The 27,359-nt window shown below is 40.1% G+C and overlaps 2 protein-coding genes across 4 annotated transcripts; one reads left to right on the forward strand and one right to left on the reverse strand.

Annotated features, from left to right (window-relative positions):
* The first annotated feature begins 3,106 nt into the window (after positions 1–3,106).
* On the forward strand, positions 3,107–19,619 carry LOC112575135 (influenza virus NS1A-binding protein-like). Of its 2 annotated transcripts, none has more exons than XM_025256739.1 (14): positions 3,107–3,258; positions 9,097–9,405; positions 9,995–10,152; positions 11,004–11,128; positions 11,721–11,852; positions 12,072–12,190; positions 12,312–12,428; positions 12,616–12,763; positions 13,081–13,305; positions 13,815–14,060; positions 14,655–14,780; positions 14,898–15,071; positions 15,257–15,550; positions 16,763–19,619. In XM_025256739.1, the coding sequence occupies exons 2-14, from the start codon at positions 9,106–9,108 to the stop codon at positions 16,807–16,809; spliced, it is 2,211 nt and encodes a 736-aa protein (XP_025112524.1). In that variant the 5' UTR covers positions 3,107–3,258; positions 9,097–9,105; the 3' UTR covers positions 16,810–19,619. The 2 variants fall into 2 exon arrangements, with proteins under 2 accessions (XP_025112524.1, XP_025112525.1); XM_025256740.1 differs by lacking the exon at positions 3,107–3,258 and adding an exon at positions 7,565–7,712.
* LOC112575136 (mitochondrial mRNA pseudouridine synthase Trub2-like) lies at positions 19,620–26,644 on the reverse strand. 2 transcript variants are annotated; one of them, XM_025256743.1, is made up of 9 exons: positions 26,463–26,644; positions 25,982–26,106; positions 25,422–25,556; positions 25,198–25,278; positions 24,627–24,688; positions 24,056–24,137; positions 23,399–23,471; positions 22,546–22,685; positions 19,620–20,937 (listed from the first exon to the last, which is right to left on the reverse strand). In XM_025256743.1, the coding sequence occupies exons 2-9, from the start codon at positions 26,103–26,105 to the stop codon at positions 20,627–20,629; spliced, it is 1,008 nt and encodes a 335-aa protein (XP_025112528.1). In that variant the 5' UTR covers position 26,106; positions 26,463–26,644; the 3' UTR covers positions 19,620–20,626. The 2 variants fall into 2 exon arrangements, with proteins under 2 accessions (XP_025112528.1, XP_025112527.1); XM_025256742.1 differs by having other exon boundaries at positions 25,422–25,577; positions 25,931–26,106.
* Between the last annotated feature and the right edge of the window lie 715 nt (positions 26,645–27,359).

Raw genomic sequence — 27,359 nt, forward strand, 5'->3', positions numbered from 1 at the left:
TCTGTACATAGTGGTATGTGTGTGTGTGGAAAGCGGAAGGAGAGTATATTTCCCATTACTTGGAGAAATAATATATTACACTGAGCATTACCCAGTGTTTAGGAAACAAAAAATCTCCCCACCAGTCCTTTAAAGGGTTAAAAACGCACATAACGAGTTCCATATTCCAGTGGTCACAGAGTTTACCATGTCTAAGAATGTCAGTGAGTGGACAGTACATGATGGGTATGGGAGGCTTGTGGGAGGGGGAGATTCCAATGATTGGACCACTTGAGTATACATACAACCAACAACCTTTGTTCCATAATGTAGCAGTAGATCTTTATTATAAGTTTTATACATAAATAAATTTTATTTGTGTAAGGCTATGAATGCTTATAGTTAATTACATTCACATGGTTTGCGATACTGCAGAAACTGCGATCGAGGACTTATTTCATTTTTAATTAAAAACAACAAAAATCTGTTTTCAAAAGGAAAAACAAACTTAAAATATTAATTCTAAGCAAGAAACGAATATTAATGTAAGGAAGAAAAACCGCTACTGCAGCTGATTGTTGGGAGCAGTCGTCTATCGATCACAGGAATAAATCATGATGACGATGCAAAGGCAGTCAAAGGAATTGGCAAATGGCAAGAGTGTATTTTCAGTCTCGCAACATCAGTTGTTAGAGAGGAGAAGACGAAAGACATTCGACTGAAGCCTATTCCAGCCTTTTCTGCAAGTCGCTGACATTATCTTTCCGAGTTTCGCTTCAGGACAACAAAGATGAGTCAGCGTATTGAGAGCTCACGTGTCATGGTGATACATGTGTCCTGCTATTTTTCTTCTGTTTGATCGATTTGCTTATGTGGACGTCTCATCTCTCTCTCTCACACACACACACAGAGATCGTATAGCTGGATGTCATCCCCACCCTTTCATCAAGGCTGCTTAACGGTACCCCTAGTCCCCCAACTATGTCACGTGACTATAGATCGACCAACGCCCTTAAGTATTAGCACGAAGAAATGTTCTCTGACCTAATATAAATGTTATTATAACCTGATGGCTCGTGCAATATTCCTCTATTTTTGTCTTCTATACACCTCCTCCTTCCTAAGGAAGAATCAGATGATGACAAAGATAATAGAAAGCCACGTGATTTTATCTTTCTAGCCACGACACCAAAGGTGTGTCCAATCCTAACCCGGCACGTACACTTCCTATGTGCTGACGTAGCATTATTGTTCTATAAAAATCTTACCATTCCTCGAAAGCTGTTTATATGTATATTTCCAACACCCATGATGATTTCGTCGGGTTTATTAGACCACACCCTCCTCTTGCTCCAGTCAGATGTATGGAGCGAACGAACAAGTGATGAAGTGAATGAGTGTAAGATCGAGTGAGAGTGTGTGTGTGAGAAGGAGAATGGTCGCTCTTGAGATTCCTTTCACCAGTCAGTCTTTAACCTCTCGGCATTGCATGACTGCCTTGGCCTTTTCTCCTGCGAGCTGTAAAGACTTGTGTTATTGACGTTAGCCACGTCTTCCAGTGTCTGCCCCATGCCTCTGTTTACTTGACATTTCCGTTCTACGAAGTTTACACATCTACATGCAGCTTCTGTAAGCAGTAACGGCAGCCACACCACCTCAAGCAGAGAGACTTACAAAGCTATGCCGGAAATTCGATGTTAAGTAGAACCAGTCAAAGACTCTATGGCATGCATGCACACATATACACCCACGCATGCACACACATATGCACGTATGTATTTATTATTTAAGAACGTGTGTGTGCGCGTGTTTGTGTGTGTGAGTGAGATGAAGTCCCTTGACCAGTTCTAGAGCTCCATGTTATCACTGCAGAGCGAGCAACATTCTTACATAATAAACATATACGTGCACTCGTATACCGACTCGACTCGACTCGACACGCGCGCGCTATAAACTCATTTCATCAAGGAACAACAAAATCAGGATTCGCGTGTCCTCACGTATGCAATTTTTTATTAATTAAATGCGACTTCTGGACATCCTTCATCGATTCTGAGACTGCTTTTGTGTGGCTATGTGGGCGTATGCTTATCGATGTGTCAGCACCAATCTGCTGTGGACGAAGAGGTGGTGGTGAGAATGGAGAAGAAAAAGATATTTTTGTATCAAAATATAAGAACACGATTATCATTCTCAACCTTCTCAAAGCTTAGTACGAATTCACTGCACCGTATATATTCTTCATAAGATAGTAGTATTTTTTCGAACAGGCATCCATTTCTAGTTTAATTAGATCACAGCTGATCTCTAATTTGATAGTTGTTTGGCCATTCCTCAATCATATACAGTGAGAGGTCCAAATCCTAATAATAATAATAATCGCAAGATCTCTATTACTCATACACTCATTAAGGAGCATGCTCTTATGCGGTTACAAATAAGAACGAGATATGGACAGCATATAGGAGGGACAGAAAAACAAACAACATATTATGCATTACTAAAGGATAAACAACAGTACCTATGACGAATAAATACAAATGCAAAAAAAAAAAAAAAAAAAATGCAAAGAGTAACCAAGTAACAAAGACTGAGAATATCGTGATTTTGCAAAAGGAAATTAAACGGGTAGGGAAGTAGCAAAACGGGGGAAAGAGGATGATAAAGGACTATAGTGTAGTGTGGGAACTGTTTTGTTTTGAATCAAGTTGCAGGCACAAACAACCACAACAACAAATTCTAATGTGCCGTGGAGAAACAAAACATGATGTGGAAAGGGACACTGGAAACCAACATCGTAAACGATCGGAGAGGTGGTAGGCTTTCGAGGATGGGGTGGGTGGTGATCCACGTAATGGCGACAGCGCAACTGATTCAGCACGAGACAGATAAAATCAGTCGTTAGCGCCGTACAGTCCTTTCACCCCTTCCGTTGATAGTTTCCTCTTTAAAATAAAACCAAAAAAAAAAACCACACACACACAAAGAGTCATGAGGTGCGACGATAGCAAATAATTAAAATTAGGACAAAAACCGCGGTAGGGTACACGTGACATTGACCCCAGCGAGGCCGTGACGTCACTGTATTGACGGTTGACTACGAATCGCGGTCGACTCCCACCTTAAAACGCTGTGCCTGCGCGTGTGGCTCGCCAAGTCTGTACAAGGTCTCGCGGAAACCGACCGCATGGACGGGGGAGCACGTTGCTGAAGACAGACGTCTGCTTTCGTTGAATTTGGGATACAACGCTAAACACATTCAAACCACAACATTTTCAGGTAATCTGCTTCATTTTATTCCATATTTCCTCCATCTCTTAATTTCATGAACATTTCATACACTTCATTGTCTGAAAATCGTTTTTTTTTTTTTTGATTTCGTTAACGCGGGCTCTTGTGGGTCTTGGTTTGCGTGAAGCTGTTTTCTTCTCGCTATTCGATAGAAAAGGATAATGCTTCTTCCCGACACGTGCTTAAATGCGCAGAGAAAACGTGATTGTACTCCTAGAATAACGTTGTTATTTTTTTCAAGGCGAGTTTTACTTTGAAATTTACTGTGGAAATAGCAGTCCGCCCATGTAGTTACGCTGGGCCAAACTAGTTGAGAGTAGTTCGTTGGCCAGACCACAGTTATTGATTGCCGTGGAAGGGCGGTTTGTTGTCATCCTCTCCTAACCCTTATCATTGTCACCCTGTATTGACTTCGTTTTCTGCATCGAGCCGTGGCAAAAAGACATGGCTGGGGTATTTGTCATTCCTGTTTTGAAATAATTTGCTATTTAGCGTAGCACCTCGGCGTCCCCCATTCCCACCTCTGGTATCTTTTCAAAACAAGATGTGATCGTGTTAATAATTGTTCTTTTCGCCTGAGGCTAAGCGGGACTTTTCTCTAGGGCGGCGGTGGGAGGGTCGGATGGGTAGGAAGCTTTAATATTCCCTGTAACTGAAGTAGAGCATATTCAACGTCGATTTTATGTGAATCATTTGTAGACTTTTTGTAGTGTAGTCTACAGATAAAAATGAAGATAGAAATATCCGCACCATTTTCAGATATTCAGTATTATTTCCAGCGATTTCTCCACAAAAGCTGAAATTGTATGTTATTTAGTTAGTTGATATGATTACTATTTCTGAGGGCATTAGTAGATATGCAGCCTTTAAGTCTAAATACATGCAGCACATAACTTGTTCTGACACACCAACAAAACAGTTTATCACGTTTTATTACACAATCTGGATTTATTATTTTTTGTATTACATCACGATATTTTTACAGAGCTCAAATAATCTATCATTTTATAGAGTATCATTCAATATTGGTCACTGAAGACACCTCTGAATTGAGGATATGCTTTAAGTGCAGGCTTTGTTGCAGTCTGTGCTAGAAAACAGTACCAAATGCACTTTTCTATGATTTGTTGAAACTTTTTCCCAAAAGAGATGTGAGCTGCTGCTTTGAAACTCTAAATTAATAATAATTGAATTCGTAGAGTGCATTTCCCTGTGCAGATTCAAGCTCAATGGACAGCATATGAAAAACTACAAACTGGCCCTACTAGTACTATCAGTAAAACTGTTCCAGGTCATACATATCTGTAGTTGTCATGTCTACAGTTTTTCCCAACTTGGCAGTCTCAGATTCCTCATTTAATACAGGTACGTCTGAGGCTGATTAGCTAGCTTTCCCAGTCCTCTGCAGTCAGGTATTTGTTCCAGCAGGGAGAAAGTGTGCTTTCTGTCACAGGTACCAGATTGGCTTTGGGTTTTGGAGCAGTTGCTGCAACAACTAGACTTTCTTCTTCCATGCTATCAGGCCCCAGGCAGCATAGACTTATTTTTTAGTCACCTGCTTATTTATTTTCGCCTCAGGACTAAGGCTTTGAACTGCTCAGATATAAGCAGAGCTTATATTTGTTTGAGGTCTGCTAAAAAATTGGGGTATTTTGATACTTTAGACAATGAGGATATGTATCCTGTTATTACTATGCATGTCTGTGCTTGAGTGAATGGTTGGTTCATTAAGCTACATTTCAGTGGTAAAGTCTTGTGGGCTGTGCAGCCTTGTGAACAGTTGAAAAGACTATTCATTTGGACAGAAGTGATAGGCTGTGGAAATAAAATGGATGGGTGAAACAACTTAAGGAGCCCTAAGGATAAATCCTGATCAAAATATACATCTCAGCAGCATGTATCTGAGCAAAATGCTGTCACATTGAACCAGCAAAGTACCTTGTATACATTGAACGGTATGTGTGCAGAGATTGTGGAGGTCAAGTCACACAGATGGCACGGCCACACTGATGCTGGTCATAACAGACAAAAGTCATGGCTATATTTACTCAGCATTTAAATCTTTTCTACTTTTTCAGTCTTGTTTTCAATTTAGCTTCCCCCCCCCCCCCTTTAAACTCTGTAGCATTCCACCCCTCTAAATATGTCATAGTTATCTCAGGGGGAAAAAGGGGTTTTCACATTTATAGCTGACACCAATTCATTTGTACAGTTTCTATGGGAGAAAGATGGGGCATCTGAGTGCTAATAGCCAGCTTTGCATGTCATTTCCTTATTACACTTGTCATCTAGCCGCCTCTCAGTCATCGCCAAGATACACATAGTTTGCTTGCGAGTATACATTTATGGCATTATAGTAATCTGTTTATTTCCCTTAAGCGGTTGGAGAGTTTTTGGCAACAATTATCGATTCAGTAGAAAGTTTCCATAGAACAACTGGTTCGTATTGCAAAAAATAAATAAAAGTGACGCCAAATAAAGTTTGGGGCTGGCGGGTGAAGGGGAGGGAGAGCAAAGGAAGAGGGTAGGTGTTGGTGGTGGGGGGGGGTTTCTTGATACTGTTGCATGGTAAGCTTTGATACTGCTGTAACTGGCGGTTACGCCTAAACACGAGTGAATAGACCACCGACGGGTGGGCCGATCGGTCGGTACCCGCCTGTAAAAAGTGTGTCCAAAATACTGCGGCTCTACCCCGAGGAACCTGTCGCGTCAATCGCGCCAAACTACTCCTGACTCGAACATGTTCGTTGGTCTGGTCGCTACATGCTCGTGGTCGTGTGCGTAATCGATAAGGCGCGTTCTCCCTGTTTGGTTACTGCCGCGCATGAATAGCGCGGATCTAGGTTAGTGTGTAAGAGTCAAAGGTGGGGCGGTTTCTTTCGTCATTGTCTCCACCCCAACCCTCACGACTGAGGAGGGGGTGAAAGAGGGACACGGATGTTGGAATACAACTACGTGACACGTAATTCAGGTTCAGCAGCCATAAACGATACGTTTGCGTCGTCTCACGTAACTGCGTAGTTTGCACCGGGTGAGGTTGGGGAATATTTAGCTAGCAGCGGCGAGGTTTTGACACTCTCTTTGAAACTAAGCGAGATCCCGCGAGCTCATGCGCTTTAATACTCTGTACACATCCGCTGTCTGGCCTGCCGCTCGTAAATGTGACGCAACCAACATTGCCTTTCTCAGCCAACATTTTCTTGTGGTCAACTTTTCTAAGGCAATCATCTCTTTTGCGAAAAGAAAAATCTCAGTCCCGAGTATGCAAAGGTCGGGTGCGCTTGTTAAGTGTGCTGCCCATGATAGCTCGAAACCGAAAGTGTTTGCGTTCTCTCCATCACGCGGATTTTGCGTTGAATCTAAAGTTAACCGTGACATCAGAGCAAAAGGGATTGCTTCTCTGGTAATGTTCTACTCATTGTGCAAGGTTACATAAAACACGCCCCAAGGGTTAGGGGTAAGTACCCCCTCGTCAGCGAACTCCGGGGATTTTTGCCTTCGACTTTCACAAACAGGATCATATTCAGGGGTCACTGGATGTGACGTCAGAGTGTGACATTTACTCTGTCATAATGATGTCTCCGCCGTTATACGAAACTTTTTATGTCGCATTTAAAATGATTATCGTATATCGTCAGGTGTAACCGTACCTTTCTTCACTCAGCCTACTAAGGATAGAGGGCAAAGAACCATGTGATGCCAGTGTCTTCATTCTTTGAGAAGTGAGAAATCAGAAACAAGCAGTCGTTTATTTTTCACAAAGTGAACGCATCCTGCGCACATTTGAATGTATGCGCGTGTGGTACGAACATGCAACACACCCCCTCCACCTTTTTTGTTTTGTTTTGACAAAAAGCTAAGTTTTAAGCTGGGAGGGGAATCACATATTACAGTCTTGCACTTTGTAGTGACGGTGTGATTGTATGGAACTGAACCTTTCCTTGGTTGTAACTGAGTAGAGCCACGTCACATGTACGGCTTACAGGGCAGGGTATATCTTTATTTCCTGTGATCGCTGTCGGAAAAAATTCGGATGCGTGATATTTGCATTAATTATGACATAAACAACGAACTCGTTCCATGAAGGTCTGTTGTTGCCCGGTGAGGTTAAAACAGGTCAAGGCCAAAGGTTTGACCGTCTGGTTTTCGCGAGTCACCTCTTTATCAACGAAAGTGTTGAAACAAGCAACAGTTTTAACCATTTGTGTGATAAATACAAGGATGAATAAAAATCCTGTTAGTCACGCCGTTTCCATTAGATCAAGTTCGGTAAGTTCACCCGCTTCGTTGTTGTCGTACAAGCAGACGACAGCAGTCTGCGCGCGCAGCCTTCACTCGTGCTTCACGCATGCTTGACGCTTTTGTTGAGTGTTAGATCGCACGCTGGCGACCTATTCCTCAAGGCTGCTTGTATCATCAGTTCCACTGCGGCAGGTGTTTAGGTCAGGATTATTTTGAACGATTAGTACGAAATTGTAAAAGGCCGCCTAGGTAACAAGTCTGCAGATTACATTTTCAGATATATGTCGTGCATAAAAAAAAATGGCGCAGATCTGCAAGCTTGTGATTAGAATTATTTCGTGGGGTATTGTAGATAAAATGTCTTGCCTGTGTTTAGTGGTTTATTTTTTTCTGAAATTTCTATTTTAAAAACCAGTTAGAAGAAACACCAGGCGTGGGCACGCAGTGAGATCAAGGAACTAGAGGTGTGCGAGTCAGAGAGTGGCTTGTAAAGGTAGCGCTACCACATTTGGCGGCACGCAGTGGCTGGCAAACGATATACCGGCCTGACTTACAGTCAGTCCTGCGTTCCCTTGATCAAGTAGTAAATAGTGTACCACCACCACCACCGGCCTTGTCGTGGTTGGCAGCTGAGCAGAGCCAAAGGCTGTAGCTCTGCAGGTATTGCATCAGCTGTAGTCTTTGGCTTTTTCAGCTTGGCAGCAAAAATAACTAGCGCAGACTGTTACCGCATGGCGAATAGGAAAATGTCTGCAGCCATATCCCCCCCCCCCCACATCCTCCTTCAAACCCATTCATGCTGGCGCATCAACCCACCCACACTTTGACTTAGTGGGTTTGTCGTGGTATCCACTCAATCCTTAGTTGACCTTGCGGTTGTCTTGTAGAGGGTAAATGAAACGTGCGCGTTTGTGTGTATGTGGAGGAAAGCAGCAGGGAAGGCAAAGTTAACATAATTTGATTGATAGGAGGTAGTTGTTAGAATATTGGGACATAAGAAACATGGGTTCTCTAAAATGATTGTTACACATGGTTAACTTCTATGATGGGGCATGCACTAGTTTTACAAGTACAATGATGAATACATGCTCAGACTCATTTGCCTAGGAGCTCTGCATGTGCATCCTGCCCTCACACACACAGAAGCAAGTCTTTCAATAATTATTTCAGATCAGATCATCCTCCAATTTAATGCAACAGGAACATGCTTGTTTATAAAGTGTGAAATATTTATTTTTAGAATTCTGACAGGATGTTTAAGAACTACATGATGCTGGCAAGGGCAAGTGTGAATACACAGAGATGTGCCAGCAGCAAGGGGAAATAAGCATGCTTTGCACAGGATTTGAGCGGGGGAATATGCATGCAGTTTGGAAAGTGTTCACAAATGTTTCTAAATAACAACTGTCAAGGCCTTTCATTGGCTTGTGCTTAGGCTTACCTGAACCAGGGTATGCCATCAGCAGCAAAGATGGGGTAGAAATGCTATTTGATGTGGCACATATGTTTGTGCAAATCAGTATTCGTGTATTTGAGATTTTTTTTGTGCTTGTCATTTTGTATACGTGCTAATCGTTTTTGTAGGTAACCAAGATGTCAGACCACACCATGTCATTCCTTGCCAATGGTAACGGTGAGAGCCACACCACAAATGGCCATTCACACCTTGTAGTCAATGGTGTCTCTATGACCAATGGAAAGTCCTCTTCCCCACCAACATCTTCCAACTTCGCTTTGCCTCTGCGACGAAACAAGGGTCAAGCAGGGGATGATGAGGAGGAAGGTCTAAATTTCAAGGCACCAGATCATCACAAAGACCTGCTGGCAGCCATGTTATCTCTGCAACGTGAACATCAGTTTTGTGATGCTACATTGAGGGTTGGAGAGAGGGAGGTATGTGCCAATGTCCTTGCATGACTCTCGTGTACTTTGTTTTCAAAATGATAGAATCACAGACCTTGTTTTATGCATCTATTAAAAAAGCAAGTTAGCTTGAAGAACTGAACAGATTAAATAAGTGTTTAAAAATTTGTGATCAATTGCAATTCAGCCATCAGTTTCAATGTGCGATCATATTTTATTGTGTGTGTGATGCATCAGGCTTGTTAAATAGTGTGAGGCATTTTCTCTCCTCAGCAACAGAATTGTCTTTCGGGTAAGAAAATCTGTAAAAGGCTACATATTTTTGTAACAGTGTGGCAGTTCTTTTACCATCTAAGTGTGTATTGTTGATGCCCAGGTTTTAATTTTTTGGTTGTGTACAATAGATCTGCATGAGTGTTGATGTGACATAGGCCAGGATATCTTGGGCTGCAGGAAACTGTTTATAGACATGAGCAGCATGACAACATGGAAAGAAAAAAGTCTTTTTTATTATTATTTGATCACTGAAAGAAATTTACAACTGTATATATGGTTTTTACTGTATGCACATTCTGTAAGTGCACTTGATGTTAGTGTTGACAAAAGCTACACCTTGCAGCTGCCAGTCCACCGTGCAGTGCTAGCTGCAGCCTCACCTGTGCTGTTTGAGCTGTTCTCTCGTGCGGGGGACCTGCATCACACGGGCGCCATGTATAAACTGAAACATATCAGCTTCCAGACATTCAAATATATCCTTGACTACATGTACACTGGCAGGTATAATCCTTTTGTATTTTTTTTTTCTTTTTGTGATGAGTGTCATAGGGTGTAGGCTTTTAGCTGAATTGGATGGATAACAAAAGGTGGCTAGATCATTCGCTCCTTTCTGACTTTCACCATCCCAATCCCCTACCCTGCTCAATGACGTTTTTCTCATCCTAACTTCTTGCAAGTAAATCTTATTACCATGTCATTGCATTGCTAGCTGACAAAGGTTGGACGGCTTTGGTAATTTGTACAACAACAAAAAAATGGTTCCTGGGACTTGGTGGCAGGGATTTGATTTTTATGACCCCTTTGCTAGGGAGAATCCTCAGTGTGATATGTATATGCAAATATAGATAGACATATACCGATAAATGCACATATACTTTCGTATTTGTACTTAAAAGCAGCACTTTTTTAAATGTCTTAGTTACGTGCATTTGTTTCAAGTTTTTATTATTATTTTCAAATTAAAAGGCCACTTCCGTCCAACTCAGTCTTCATCATTAAGGAACCAACTTTCATCATAGTATATCTGTGCTAGCCATATGTTCCCATGCCTTCTAAGGAATCAGTTGTGCAAAAAAAAAATGGCTTCTCTAATTGTCTAATACACATTCTTGCATTTTTTTTTCCATTTTGTTTTCTGCCCATCTAGCCCCCTTAGTGGCATCATTGTGCTGTGCAATGTCTTAGTCCCCTGGTTTTATACCCTTTCCTTCTAGTCCCGTTGCAATTGAGCCATACTAAAATTTTCATTATTTCCCTCTGGTAGTCTTTCTCCTGTGACATAAAGACCCTGCCCTGCCCCGCCCCGCCCCCATCTGCTGTGGACAGCAAGCAATGTGTTGGCTTTGTTGCAGGCTGCACGTGACGGCTGAGGAGGTAGGAGATGTGTACAAAACGGCCAGGGCTCTGCGCGTGGAGCAGGTGGCCCGCGCCTGCTCCACATTCCTGGCTTCTCGCCTCACTCCTGCCAACTGTCTAGGTATCAGCCCAACATCCTACTGTTGATGAGTAGTTCATTGGGTGCACTCTAGCTAGGCTGGTGTAATTTTGTTCTCAACCATGCCAGAGGGGTTGTAGAGCTAAAAGTTAGCCAGACAGCAGTGAGCTGCCCTCACTCCCACTGAGAGAGTAGATGTGTTCCAAACATTTGAAAGCATTGTTAAAGTGTCTAAAAAAAATTTTTTTTTAGTAGAGTGGTTCAGGAAAGTAAAACCTGACATGAAAATTAGGTCTCCCGAAACTTAGCATTTAAGTCATAAAATGGAGTTTAAACTTAGATAGAGGTAAAGAACCCAGATCAGAACCATTGTGTTAATCTGAAATTGCACAGTGACTTGGGATGTACAGAGTAGAATTATACAGGTAGTGTCAAAGAGAATTTTTTTAAACCTACTTGGGGATTTAAATGGGTGGGATTGGGAAGGACAAGGTGGCTTCAGGAACAGGCTAAATTCTTGCCAACATTGCCAGCCATAGTTCCCAACACAGTGGAACTTCAGGCTGCTCTTCTAAACTCTTCATTGCAGTGGCTTTGGTTTCTTTTTAATTTAGTTTTGTGAATCTTGTTACAGGTGTGCGCAAGTGTGCTTGTGAGGATGAAGAGTTCCGTGGCCTGGTTGATGACTTTATTCAAAGAAATATTGACAAGATCATCAACAACAAGCATTTTTACGGATTACCTGACCTCAAAGTGGAAATAATAGGTATTTTGTATTCTGCACTTTATGATATTTTATTTTTTTTTAAATATATTTTCCACCAAAGATATATGTAGCTAAGTTTTCCTACCGTTTATAAAGAGAATTTCACATGCAGCAAAATTTGGATCCCATCGTTAAGTGATCATCTTTTCTACCACAACTTAGCTGTTGTGCTTCTGTACTGTATGTTGTTGACATTAAACATTACTGCTTTCTTTGCAGGAGCTGAGGAGGCCTTGGAACGTGGTGGGAGTGAGCGCCAGTTGTTTAATCTGGTGCTGGAGTGGGCACGAACCAATGTTGATGAGTCAAAACCCAAGGTGGAATTGCTGACTGAGGAGGTGAGATTAAATTTAAAAAGTATATGCTTCAATGCTGTGCATTCACATTTGCTTATAAGACAGGTGGGAGAATGAGGGAAAGAAAAGAGACTTGAGAATCTGACACCACTTGGTCTGACAGGTGAATGTGCTCTACCTGAACACTGAGAACCATCTTCAGGATTGCAAGGAGGTCAATGATTCTACAATCTCTGAAGACGATATGGTGTCTGACTACAAGAAGCATTCTCGCAGAAGGGTGAGGTTTTGACACTTTTTAGTGGCTTTAGTTGTACAAGTGTGTACAAAAATCAGAATAACCAAGAGAGGAAAAGATTAGGAAATAGATTTCCGCTGTCTTGCTGAGGAATACTACACAAAGGGAGAAAGGTTTGTAATTCTGTTTTTCTTACTATTGATTGCCTGTATTGTTCTCTTCTTCACAGAGTGTCCGTAAACAAAGCCCTGACAGTGGAGAGCACAGTCAGATTATGAATGGTGGCAAAGCCCTTCCCTTCCACAAGTTTAGCATCAGTCCAGAACGTTCTCCAGCAGATAATGAGTGGTCTGTCATTGCTATCTCAAAACAGGGTGGTGAGTGTTGCATTGTGTAACATGGACAGGCCACATTCAAAATGAAACATAAATGGCCTAAATAAAGTTAGTGGAAGTTTTTGGAGTGGTAAAATGTGATTAGAGTTTTGAGGAGGTGCATATCATGTTCTGTCAGCTTTCATATAGGTCAGGCATTGCAAGTAGCACTATTGTATTTTTATAATTTTTTTGCTGTGGACTTTTTCTGTTGTGTCTCATTTACTCATCTAATTGTTTTTCTATGCAAGAGTACACTTTCTTTACTGGCTGTCGCTGGTACTTATATATTTGTGACTGATTTAGTTCTTTCTTCACAGAAAGTTCTTATGTGGGCCTGGCAGTCCTGTTTGGCAAGACCATGACTATTTCTCTACACCTGCGACACCATGCCACACCCACCATTCCACAGGCAGGTGTGAAGTTGGCTGCTCAAGTTTTAGACAGAGGGGACCAAGCAGTCACGTTGAAGCCTTTGGAGACCATGGCAACATCACGCTGTGCTTTTGGAGCGTGTCTGTGGAATGATAGCATTGTGGTGTTTGGTATGTGGTCATTGTTGTTCTCTGAGCTGGCTTCTGGCATAACTAGATTTTCTATCACTGCAGGTATTAACCTACAATGACAATGACCAGCTTTCAGTTTGAACAGGGGAAGATGCTTTAATCACAAAAGTAAACGTTATAAAATAGCAAGTAAAAATTATTAGCAAATGAAAATATAATGGGCAAGTGACATATATGTATATAAATAACAAACAGCATACTTACATCAAGGATGTATGTAATCTCCTATTTTTGTTCTCGAAGCTTCTCCTACCCTTCCAAGGCAGTTTGATGCCGCTACAGTTAGTACCTGTCACCAACACAGTGAAAGTCCTGGGTTTAGGTCTCATCTTGGGCATACTGTTCTTTCTATGAATTAAGTAGTGAGACTTAGATGATCTAATTTCTTGCATACTGTACACATTGATATGTTTGATGTCATAAACAGGGGCAGTGGGTTGTGAAGTTTCTTCCCAGACATAAACTGTCTGCCTTATGCTTGTCTGCAGGTGGTTATGATCGTGGCCAATGCCTTGTCTCAGTAGAAGCTTACAGCATAAAAGATGACCGCTGGTCACAACTGCCAAGCATGAAGAATCCTAGAGCTCGCTTTGGGGCAGCAGCTATTGGAGATCGTTTGTATGCCATAGGAGGCTCAGATGGAACACAAGATCTGGATTCCGTACATTGTCTTGACTTCTCAGCCAATAAATGGAAAGCCATTGCATCCCTTAACGTACCCAGATCTTCAGTAGGTAGGTAACTTTTTCATCAGGGAAACTTTGCAGCACACTAGAAAAGATTTCAGAACTCAGCAAAATGGAATACATCTGATTTGTGCCAAGACTAACATTGTTCTGTCATGTGCGCACATTTAATAAGCAAAGGCAAAGGTTAGGCAAGAAAAGGTTGATCTGTGAAACAAAATAGTTGTTTCAAGATCATTATTTGTGACCTGCTACCATGAAATGAGTCCCAAGTTGCACAGAGCAGTTTTGTAGCAGAGGCCCAGAAAGGTGATTAGGGTGAACATTGTACCATTGGACACTTCAAACCTTTATAACTCAATTATAGGACTAAGAGAACAACTTAAGTATCAAAAGAAATATCAAAACCTGTACATTTGAACATTTTACAATTTACGAAATCTCGATTGTTCAACTTGAGACTCATTCTGTGGTGGTGGGTCACATTTTCCTTCATTCTCTTGTGCATATTCTACAAATGTGCCTTTCAGAATTTCCAGTTCAGGTCATCTGTAATGTGCATGCAGTTAGTGATGGTTGTAGCTTTGTTTATTACACCATTTCCACAGATTTGGCTATTCTCATGTGTGTGGTTGCATGCAGGTGCTGCTGAGCTGAATGGACAACTGTACTGTGTTGGAGGCAGTGAGGGGCAGAGACGTCTGGCATCCTGTGAGATGTATGATTTGAATAAAGGAACCTGGACTTTCTTTGCATCACTTAACATAGGTGGGTTAGGGTTAGTTTGTGCTCAGAATCTTGGTGGGTTCATTGTTAGTTTGTCATAGTTTCAGATTAGAAAAATAAGTTGTCTTAGATCAGGCAGTTGATTTATTTATCTTGCAGCTCGTTACCAAGCTGCTGTAAGTACCTTTACTGGAGGTCTTGTGGCTGTTGGAGGAACAGATTCATGGAACTGTCTGTCCTCTGTGGAAATCTACAACCTTGGCACCAACACTTGGACCATTGTTTCCCCACTAAATAGCGCACGGCGAGGGGCAGGGATTGCTGTTTTTGGGGGTGAGTATTCTGTGTATGTTTCATGCAGGGCTCTTCCTGCTTTTCCTTCTGAAATCAAAAAGCTTTACATATGCATCAGAACCTGCAGAATTGTATGTAAAAAAAAAAAGTTTTGGTCAATTGGTGAAAATTGTGTCACAGTGTGAGATGTCTGAACTACCCTAGCAGCCTGTTGTTCTTTGCAGACAAACTCTGGGTCATTGGAGGAAGTGATGGTGTCAGTTCTTTGCGAACAACAGAATTCTATGATGAGGACTCTGAGACCTGGACATATGGGCCTCAGCTGAATGTTCCCCGTGCCAACGTGTCTGCTGTGAGCCTGCAGGGCAGCCTATATGCCATTGGAGGGTTTTCTGGCAAAAAATTCCTTAACACCATGGAAGTACTCTGTGAAGACAAGCACCAGTGGTGTGGGTTCTTGCCTCTAAAAAAGCAGAATGGCCAAGCTGGTGCAGAGGCAGTAAAAGACGACAGAAAAGGTGTGTGTGCACTATCTTTACTTTTCGCTTCATTGTCTAGGTGGAGAAGGTAGAAGTTACCCCCAAATCTGTTCAGGTTCTTGGGGAGGGAGATGTTAGAGACCTCGCTTTTCTTGGGATCATCTTTACATGAGGGCTGTGCCCATCTCCTCTGCATCGCTGCCTTACCTTTCCCAACCCTCTGAGAAGTTAGGTATGGGGGAAGTTTGGTAATCAGGGCTTCTGCTTATGCAAAAAATTGCATACAGTACGCATTAAAAGTTCAGAGGACCCCTTCAATTTTCTTCAATGGGGTCCCAGGGGACCCCTTCAAATTTGGGCAAAGAACAGATACAAAATTGGGTAAGTGTAGTGTCTGACATCATGGCCCAATCTATTGTTGTAGTCTGCTACAAGGTGAGTTGCTTCCCTTGCACTGAGTTTTTTCCCACTTACCATTAACCTATTTCCTAGATGTCGTTGACAGTGTGGTTAAAATCATCGTCTCAGAAACGGAAAGAAAGTGGGCACCCCAAGTACAGTGAGCATAAGCTCATCACAGATGCTTGCACAGACTTCATGGCACAGAAATCTCGCAGTTTCTGACTAGACATTAGAGTGCTTTGTGTGCCTGAAAGGCAGTTGAACAAAGTAGTTGATTTGTTTTTTGTTTTGGTTTTGGTTTTTTTTCACATTGTAAAGGGACCCCTTACAGTTAGCCTGGGATCCCATAGATCTGAAGAACGGGTCCCTGGAATCCCAAAGAATTTAGCCTTAGCAGAAGCCCTGAATCAGGCATTAAGCCAGCACGCTCTAACCACTTGGCTATCTGCTTCCCTAATTAACCTCTGCAGTAGAGTTAATCCATGTCAACCATGTCTTTGTGGTCTGGAATGTTTTGTCCTTATTGGTTCGCACATTAACCTTCTAAGAAGGTTTAAAGCATCAGCTTAAGATCTGCATCTTTCATGAGTATATAACTGGTGGTCTTCTATTCACACAATCTTTTCTCCCCCCCCAACTTTTTGATTCTATACGTTGCACAATGTGCTACTGTGTTTGTTTCTTTTGCTCTTACTGCTGTAAAGGGAAATGCAATGGAATGGCCAGCTTAAGAACATCAAAAGCACCAGAATACATTTGCAATATCTGCACACCTGGGTCATTTTTTTAAGCACACTTTACTGGTACAGTTGTTATCACAGTAATTTAGATATTTTTTTATGCTTTCAGATGTTAAGTGCCAGCAGAATGGTGACATTTCTGGTACAGAGTCATGAAGCAGGTGAATCTGCCACTAACAGTGGCACTAGAATTTTTACATCGATCACCTATCAGGTCTTGTGCACCTAGCACCAGGATGTCAAATGCAAGGGAAAAAAAAATCAAAAATGGAGATGTGGACTGGCGACAATGACCCTAACAGTAAACCGCATTTTTTGTGAACACTGAAGGCAAAGACATTGGACTTTTGGTTGCACAAAATCCAGCAGAATATTTGCAAAGCTGCCATTATGGATCCTCTGTGCATGTGTATGGGTGCAGATGTGTGGATGAACGAATGTGTGAGCGCAAAAAACAGTGGTATAAGAGTGATATAATACTAGTTCTTGCATGACAGATTTTTGTTTACAGAAAGCTGTTTATCAGATGAAATATTTCTCTGGTAATTTTATTTTTCAGTCTCTTGCATGCTGCAAGTGGATTTCTACCTGTTGCATGAAATTTTACACATGCCAGGGAGAGTTAGTCTTTGCTCATTTATTTTTTTAAAAAAATGTTTAAATGTAAAACTTGTCATTTCTCTGTGCTAACTTTATATTTTCCCAAGGAAGTAGAAAGACTTGACTGTTTTCTGCTCAGACTACTCTAAATTACTCACTTCAGCCAGATCTCTGAGCTACAATCTATTATGTTAGGATTTAGACACAGTGAAGTCCTGTAATAAAGAGGGGAAACCAATGAGGTTGGATTATAACTATTTTAACCATCGCTTCATAACCCTTGTGATAACAGTGACATGGAATGCTTAGATACAGTGCACACCATGCCAAGATGTTCAAAACATAAGCACCCTGAGGTGCACATAAAAAAAAATGTCAAGGTATATGTAAGGTCATCGTTAAGGGTATTTTGTTCAAGAGTAAGTGTAGTTGGACACATTTTATGATCTCCAGTCATCACAAATATATCTTGGGGAACTGCAGTTGTTTAAAATACAAACCTCTGCAATGGATCACATTAACATACTAACTGTTAAATATATAGCCAGATGTTTTATGGTTTATCTGCAGAATAGATCCTATTATTACATTCACAACACCAGCAACTTTTGCCATCATTTCAAGTGGTGAACTGAATATATTAAGGCTTAGTGGATTCTTTGTGTGTGTGTGTTGGGAAATTTTGTTTTCTATTATTATTTTTTTAACTTTCAGCGGTATGCTTTATTCTTTGAAAATGTTTGCCTCTGTGTGATTGCTTTAGGTGCAATTCATGTTGGGCATTATTTCTGGCTTTGTGTATTTATATTCCCAAGCGTAAGAAAATATCTGTTGTAATGCATGTAATAAAAATGAAAACATCACATTAAAGCAGCTCACAGCAGTATTCTAGTTTACATTTATTGCAACTTTATCATTTAGAAAACATGGAAATTTACAAGCTAGTGCCCCCCCTTTTTTTTGTCAAAGTTCTCAGAAAAGGAAATGATTAAAAAAAATGCTCTTGGTTGTCTGAAATGATAGCTAGTCAAAAAGTGCCCTTGCTAGATTGAAACATTTGCTTCCTTTTGGGAGAGTGAGTGCACAAAGCATGTTTGCTATAGTATCATTTGTTTGCCAACACTCCTGCTTCTTAAATGAGGGAATGTCAGTTCATTTGTAGTCTTTTGTGTACAGCACATTGAGGAAATGCACTCTAGAAATTCAATTGTTCTTTGAAGTTGCTGTGAAATTTCACCTGTATTTTTAAGAGAAATGAACTTGCAAGCACAAGCACTGTCAGTTTATTAGGTTGAGCATTTACATGTATGGCATATTGAAAAAAACTGTCCTGTTGCTCATGCACAAAGTCTGCATGTGATACACCAGTTAAGTTCTATAGCAACTCTGCATTTTCTAGTGTTAAGTACTGTGACTTTGTAACCATGCTAGGATAATGGGATCACATCAGTTTTCTGATTTCAGTTTTTCATCTTAAATCAATAGTTAGATGCAAGCCATAAGCATTTGATGCTATTAAAAGCCCATCTAGTTTAAACTATTAGTCACCCAGTTATGAAGTACTCAGTAACCTGGGAAGGTTAATGGAACTGTGTTTTATACAGTTCAGAACATGGTAGCATGGAAGTGCAATCTGAAATGAAAAATGAATGTGCTTTGAACATTTTAGTAGTGGTTGTAAGGTTATGAATAATAATGATTTTACCTCAGCAGTTGTCAATACTAGCAGTCTAAGGCTTAACATACAAATGATTATCACCATCTTGAAAGGTTTGTCACTCAGTGTTCATTTATGTTTGATCTGCATGGTCCTAGGAAACGAACCCATGTCCTTACAGGATATAAATTACCATTCATATTCAAAATGCTATGGCATTTTTATTTCCATTATCTTTTGTTGTAATTGATATTAATTATGAAAGAAGATATTTGATAGTTCCAACATAAAGGGAGGAAAGTCCTCTCCATTGCATTTTGTAGCATAAAATTTTGTGTGTGGATGTGAGGAAGGCTTTTCCTTGACGTGCAGCTAGTAGTGAATAGTTAACTGGGTGTTATGACTTGTTTGCCTTCTGAGGTAGAAGGATTTTTTTTTCTATAACACTTTTTCTGGTCACTGATGATGGTCAAGAGGCTGTAATTCTAAACTGATGGGAAGCGACCTGATTTTCTTGCCAGTCCTTCCATGTAGCCAGTTTCTCCAGAGTCATGTAAATGAATTGGTGTGCTCACATGCCCAGCCCTTTGACCCATTGGAAAGTGTTCCCCTTGAGTGTTCTACACTTTACCAGTTTTTTTCCATGATGCTCTAATGGAAATTGTAATTGAATGGCAGCCTTTTAAGTAAATAAAAAACATTGCACAAATTGATGACTGGAAGTGTTTATGGTTGCATGTTAAGATATACCATTTCTTTCACAACCATGTTTGTGCTGAAATGTACAAAGTGCTCTTAAGGCCTACAATATATGAACACTTCATGAATCTAATGATGTAGAAATATTTCCTCAAACACTGCAGCCATTTACATCCCAATGTCTTTATGATGGGGACAGCACACAAGTCATAGACAACACATGTCCTTTATGACAACAAATTACTGAGATTTGTACCTGGGCTTACACTACCATAGTGTGCGGGAGCTTGTATTTAAAGGTAGGGCAACAACATTTACGTAACTCAAATCAATACATGAAAATGACTGGAAACCAAAAATCGCACCTCAATGACGACTCTCAACCTCTCCGTCGTTCAATCTATATAAACAAATGTTACTCCAGTTGTTCCAAAATTTTCACTTACGGTGGGTGATGTCCAGGGATGTTCACATATACACTTCCTTGAAAAACTTTCATAAACTGGGGCCGCTGGGGTTGACGAGGTCAGCACGCCAGTCTGTCGACCGTACCGTGTCCGTATCCGAGAGCCGCGAGTGTCGACTAGGCTGACACACCTTTTGACGATGATACACACTTGCAGACTCCCGAACAGTAGGTGCTGACTAGGCAGACACACCTGACTGTCGACGATACATTTCAGTGTCCCAGAACCGCTTCCTTGGTCTCTTTCACTCAAAAAAATTTACTACAGTCTCTCTTCTTCGACAACTGGTGTGGGAATAAATCACACTCAGTCTTTTCCCCAACTACAGAGGTTCAGTTTGCTCACTCATGCATGCTTTTCTTAAAACGTCACTTCCACGCATTCCAACTAGTACACAGATAAGGGCGATAATCTCTGCCTCCCAGCAGACAAGGGCGACAGCCCTCCCCCATTCCTCACACTTTATTCAACAAATGTAAGTCACACAATTACAGCTTTCAGTTTAAATTCTCTTGTAAAACAGATGGAAATGACAGCTTCTAACATCTTTTTATGCTGTTATATTCTTCTCTTGGCATTCAGCACTGCCTTTACCATCAGTTATTTCTTCTGGCTGATTGTGCTCCTGGAGAATCAATCCTGTACATAGCTTTTCAGCAGTCATCTGAGACTTGTTCTGGTGCAAATTGTCAATAATGCTCTCCAAGTTCCAGTGTTTTCTAAGAAGAGCATGCGACAACTCAAAGTGACCGTACCGTAGTCGACGTATGCCTGTGCAGACAGCAGTAGACCGAAGCTGAAGCCCTATGTCATGAATGACATTTTTGAAGTAATCACAAAACTCATTTATGCTGGTAATTTCTGCAAAAGAGGGAGAAAAAATGCCTCAATGAAGAGAAAATTAAACTGGTTCCTGGAATTATAAGATACTAATTTTTGTACAGACAGGTTAATTTTATAGGCAGGCCAACATCCAATTATCTAGAGTTTTATGAAGAGTCTGAAGTCCTAAAAAACGGTTTTCCAGGGCTAGAAAATTGAGTGTTGTAGTGATTGACTGTCCATAAGGTCTCAAAAAGTCTGGGAAATCTGGATAAAGGTGAAATAGTGAATAGTTTTCCTGCATGTGAAATAAAAAGGCAAATCCCTTGTCCAAACAAAATTTTCAATGGCATAGGGTATTTAGCTCAAAGTTCAGCTGCTCAACTAGTTGCCTTAATAACAGTCTTGTGTTTACCTGGCACTTTAGTCCACCAAACATTTGACATTTTACTTTTTTACTGGTATCTGATGTGCAAATTTAACAATATGCTTCCTAATGTAGTCTGTATTTTGGTACACTAACATGTTGATTATGAAAACCTAGATGAGCTCAGCAATAGCAACTCTTCATACAGTTTCTTCTTCTCTTAACTGGTAATAATCAGACCAAGAGCAAGCATGGTGGGACTATCAGCGGCAAGGTGAATGTGTCTTCAGACAACTTGTTTAGCAACTTACTGAGGAAATCCTAGTAAATATTGACAGAATGTTTGAAATGTTTTTGGTTTGGGGCATGTTCTCATCACTAAAGACAAGAGGAGGTAAAAATAAATATTACTGCAAAGAATCACTACAAACGCTTGCATAATTATCTACTCACAATGTCATTCAGTACATGTATGTCACTGTTTATTGAGTAAGCAGTTTCTCTAGTAAGAAACCTTGCTGCATGTGTAGCCACTGATGTGTGTTGTACTACTTTACCCACTCAGGGCACCTTTCTACCTAGCAGTAATGCCACAAATGTATATCCCCTGGACAGCTGGCAGACTATTTGTTTCACTTAACTGCTAGAACGAGGCTCCATACCAGTAAGCTTACGGTTTATTCGCATTTCAGATTAACTACTAAAATGAGACATTAAACAACATAGCTTCCGGTTTATTCACATTCTTTGTTATGGGTCGCCGAGACTAACTGCGGATCACTTCGCAAGAAGCCAAGAGTGAATCTCAGCATACAGACATCAGTCCATAAATACACGTCCATGGCAATGCTAATGACACCTTCTGCTCTACTAATAAACTTACTGGAGCGATATGCATACATTCCTCCATATTAAACTCATTTGCCAATGAACTTCAATAGATTTTTATGCCTTCTGAATGATGGAGGGGGATTGAAAACAAATTGATTCATCCCATTCATGCAAACATTCTCTGTGGCTGCCATTTTTACACTTCCCACAATGCAGCTTACAGACAATGCAGCTTACAGGATGAAGGCTGCAGAATGCTGTGAACAAATTAGGTATGCTAATGACCCATTTTACTCTCACTGGGTGGTAAGGGCGAATTTTTCAGACACAGCAGGCCTTCAACCCTAGACCTAATCCACAGCCAAGAGTAACTACTACCTGGCTCTCAAAGCAGTATTACTCAACCATAATTATCTTGCCTTCAGTCTTGAAACAGAAAGTGGACTCACCCAAAGTAAAATCTGGAAGCTGAAATTCCACACACTTGGTGCTGTATAGAATGGGTGGTGACTGGCTATTTTCAGGGCGTAGCAAGCCTGAGGCACTTAGCTCATAGGCCTCTTGACTCTGAAGGTCAATGCCAGCATACCTGAGATGATAAAAGAAGCAAGGATAGATGGTGGGTGGACTGGTTGGTGATCTTCACATGCAATTATAACACATGAAAGGAATTTCTGAATTTTCTTGTCTGGCTTTCATGTCAGAATTAATGTATATGGAATTTTCGCAACATGCAGTTTGGTTCTGAACCCAACAGCATGGTACACATTGCAGTTCTAAGACTAACAAGCAGTATGATTCTAACAAACATACTAAGTTCCCAAATGGAAATATATGATCATATTAGAAATGGATTAAAATTATGATTACAAATTTAATTTGTTGAAACTCTCCTTTATGTTATGTGCATGCATATGACATTACCATTCACAGTTGGCACAAAAAAAAACCACGGTTGAGCATTTTCATCTATCAGCTTTAAAAGAAATCATTCTAATAACTTGGAATACAACATTGGTTTTTATGTTTATCAGTATACAAATGTTTGGCCCATTTTTAGAATGTCTTGTCAGTCTCTGGCATTTCTGATTAGTACATTTGTGACAATGGTGGGGGTTTAATCATCACCCTGATATGTTCCATGATCTTAGTTTGATAACAGAGGCTTTGAACAAGATTATCATCTTGTATAGAGTAGCACAATGCCCAGCAACAGACGTATATTGGTGCTAATAACATAAGTAAGCAACATGCAAGTATCCACCAAAGAAACTGTTTCTTAATGGCTAAATATTAGCTTACTTCAGCATTCGTATCTTTGAAGTAGACTGGATGGCAGCACACACTCTGTCAACTCTGGAGCGGGTGATGTGTCCTGAACAAACATTATGACCAGTCCTGCATTATTCCGTTATGTGCAAGATGCCTTTTCTACAACTCTGCTGACAAATCTTTAAAGCTATCAGGAAAGAATAGGTATAGCAAAGCAGAAAATAAAAGGCACTTAATGATTCTATAACACATCTTCGATCATGGTCATAAAAAAAAGAGTCGCATAGCATCTTGACCATAAAGACCATGAGGGTCACCAGGTTTAGGGCATGGCTCATGGAAGGCAGAGCCCACCCTTTCACCACCCAGGTACCCATAATATAGGTGGGATGGGAAGATTTTCAGATACAGGCATGTACAAGCCTTGAACCAACACCCTTCTCCTCCACAATCAAGTACACCAGTGATTTGGCCACAGCACCTACCTTAATAAAGCATCACCAAAAAAAAAAAAAACAAAAAAAACAAAAAAAACAAAACAAAACAAAAACACACGTACTTCATACACAATGTGCAAGGTCAAATCAGCTTGCAACAGAGGGGGGAAAAGCTTAGCTAAAACAGAATATCTTTTTTATATTCAAGAACGACATTGATAGAAAAATATCACAAAAATACAGCACTTACTGTAGCTTGTTCTTTCAGTGATTTTGCCTTTGGGGGAAAAGTTGGTAGTTGCAAGTCCAAACCTGCCCCTCACGTGATAAACCTATGGTCAAATTTTGTGACAAATTTTGGGCTATTTTTTTTCTCTTTCATTAATGATCTTTAATTTATCAGGATATAATTACTCTAGTGGAACACATTGTTTTCTCAATTGTCAAACAAAAAAAAAAAAAAAAAGTGAAATCCCTGAGCAGTTTGATCAATAAACAAACACCAAGACAAAGCAATGGATGCATGGATTCTGTAAAGGGAGTGTGATCAATTGCAGAAGTAATCTTCTTGAAGGTCTTGAAATGTAATATCCCTCTCGATATTCTTTCTCGTTTTTCAACATTTTTTTAAGAATGAAAAGTGCTTCAGGCTTTAAAAATATTCCCTTTTTCATATCAAATGAATTATAAGATAGCTTATAATTAGTACATACCTATCTCTTGGTCAAAAGCATATGAAGCAAATATTATAATACATTATTGGATACATATTTTAACTGTCATTGTTTTTGTTAATATTTGAAATGAGAATGAGAACTCACCCGTAATAATCTTGACAAAGCAATATGTTCCAACTGAAAAACTCCTCTACCAACACCAAGCACTGCAAAAGAACAAATTTCACCTTCCTTAACTCTTAACAGTTTGGTTTTTTCCAGCAGAGATGGTTAAATATGCCATATTCAACTGAACTCTATTAAGTTGAAATGAGAGGCAGTAGGTTTTCGGGCAACCACAAAAACACTATACAAAGTACATAAGTGAAAGACATCAGCTGCATTTAAACGATACTCTAGGAGACAAGACTAGTGAATGCCAGTTAATGAAGAGTGTTTAAGTTAATGAACAGTGTCTAAGTTTGTGAATGGTGCCTAAATGTTAACAACTGCAAAAAACAAAAGCATATAAATACTCATGAATAAATGTAGTAAAGCTTCTGTATAAGATTTGTTACATAAACATGGATAGCTGATTATATACATGAACTTGTAAGCAGCCAGTAATATCTCCCAGTAATATCTCAAACCACTGTTTGCATCTTTTTGTATATTGTTCTGTACCATCATCACCTCAACTGTGCAAGAAGAATGGAAGCAGAAAAAATACACATACACAACACGCCTGAAGAATGCCGCTGCATATTGTGCAATGATTGGATTCGTATGTCATCAGGAAGATACCGTTGCCCAAGAACTGAAGATAGAATCACAAGTTTAAAACAATGTACTCATAAAGTATATATAAACTTAGTCAGCAAAATACACACAAATGACATGCACATGCACTGTTGTCATCTTTTTAGCTCCATATGACAAACACGTTCATTTACAACTCACTTAGTCTGTGTTCAAGAAGATCATCAGACAAGACTGGAGATGACTCATCTATAACCATAGGTGTTGCCAAGTCATAAGTAGGATCTACTTTCCGCATTTTTGACTCCAATTTGTAACATGGCAGGGCATTCAAGTCTGTTATAGAAAAAAATAAGGCTGCTTTGTTATTGGTGAAATTTGTTTCAAACAGAGTAGAAATAATAGACATCAGATATATCATCTCATCAAGATCTATAATGCTACCAAACTTTAATAAAAAATCTGTACAAATAAAACATATATTATCTCACTAAGCTTGTTAATAATATCCTCTTAACTAACCCTGTCATAAGAACAAAACCTTAAAAACCTTGTAACAAGAGATATCAAGGAATAGAAAGTACTAACAAATAGAAGGATATCATTTTATGTACAAATATGCTAATATCTAGAAATTTGACCTAAATGACTGTCAGTTATTTTAAACATTATGTAACTTTGACTTGACTATTTTGATGCAAGTGTATTACATTTGCAGTACTGTTTCATGAGTGTTACTTTGATTTTAAAGCACCAGACACCTCTAGCTAGATTCCCTTTGATGACTTCTATCACTCTTGATGTTGGCAGTTCTGCAGGTTTGTAAACACATAGGATTCCATTTAGGAGGCGACTTGCTGCAGGGGCCCAGTTGAATCGAGACATTCTGAAAAAATGTATTTTTTAAATACAACTCTGCATGAGTGATTTCGTGTGTGTGCGAGGGCGTGCATATCGTATTTCCATATAAATTAAAATAACTGACAAGCTGCTTAGAGTTGTTCTTTTCGATGGTGTATGTGCTTCCGCTGTGCTGTATTCTTTGGACGACTTTGAGCCATAAAAAAGTTAATGGAATGGCAAATATTTAGCTTACATTTTAATAAAAAGGAAGAAAACGCTACTGGACTATAATCTTCATTATTTATGTGTGAAAAGTAGCCTATGTACATGTGCAATGTAACAATAATCACGGACAATGACAATTACTAAGATTAAATTACGGACGATTACTAAGATAACCTTCAATTGATTGCAGCGGTTGTTAGTAAGCACCAGAGACAATGATACTTGTGTATCAACGACTAAAAGAATCTTATACGCCCTCAGTTCCGTGCATGATCACTGGGTGTAATGATCCTAATTGACAGAAAACAATTCCGTCAACAGCACACAGATCCTCACAAAGATCTACCAAGTGACGATTTAAGCCAAACAAGAATTCTGCTAAATAGGTACATGTGCTATGTAGAGCCATGCCCAGGGATACGGCTTACTAACTACATGTACCTTAAATACTGAAATACCTGTAATGTATCTGAAAGCATAGAGACTGTGGCGAAGAGCTTTGCTAGAGGCTAGGCGTTTTTCTCGAAAGACAGTCATCAATCCACATTTACACGTCTGTGGTAGAGCTAATACACAATACATGGATCTTATGTCTAATTATAGTAGCTTCAATTGTTACACACAGAAACAGTAACAGATCTATGAAGCCCACATCTTATTCTGGTTAGCATAATGTACGCTTTATGCAGTAATCTGTTACAAGGCACAAGCATAATACGCATCCCAGAAAAATCTTTATTTATGAGGGAAACACAATAAGCAAAAGTTATGCTTTTTATATATCTACCCCCCCCCCCCCCCGGTCTAAGTTGAAGATATTGTAACCAACATGTCAAATGGCTACGTAGAGTGGGCTGTCGTACCAGAAATAACACAGAGATTGAATTCCGCACTGAAGTGTTTTATTCAGTTTTGCTCAGACTGGCCTAACTGCTCTCTCTCAAATTCACAAAGCTCCCATCCCACTGTCAGTCCTACTATTTATTCTCCCTACCCTCGAACATTCTAGACCTCCCTCGCAACAGAGACATTCTACTTTGTCGCAACAAAGACATGCTACCTTGTTATATT

Source organism: Pomacea canaliculata, linkage group LG11 (assembly GCF_003073045.1).
Source record: "Pomacea canaliculata isolate SZHN2017 linkage group LG11, ASM307304v1, whole genome shotgun sequence".
Taxonomy (NCBI): domain Eukaryota; kingdom Metazoa; phylum Mollusca; class Gastropoda; order Architaenioglossa; family Ampullariidae; genus Pomacea; species Pomacea canaliculata.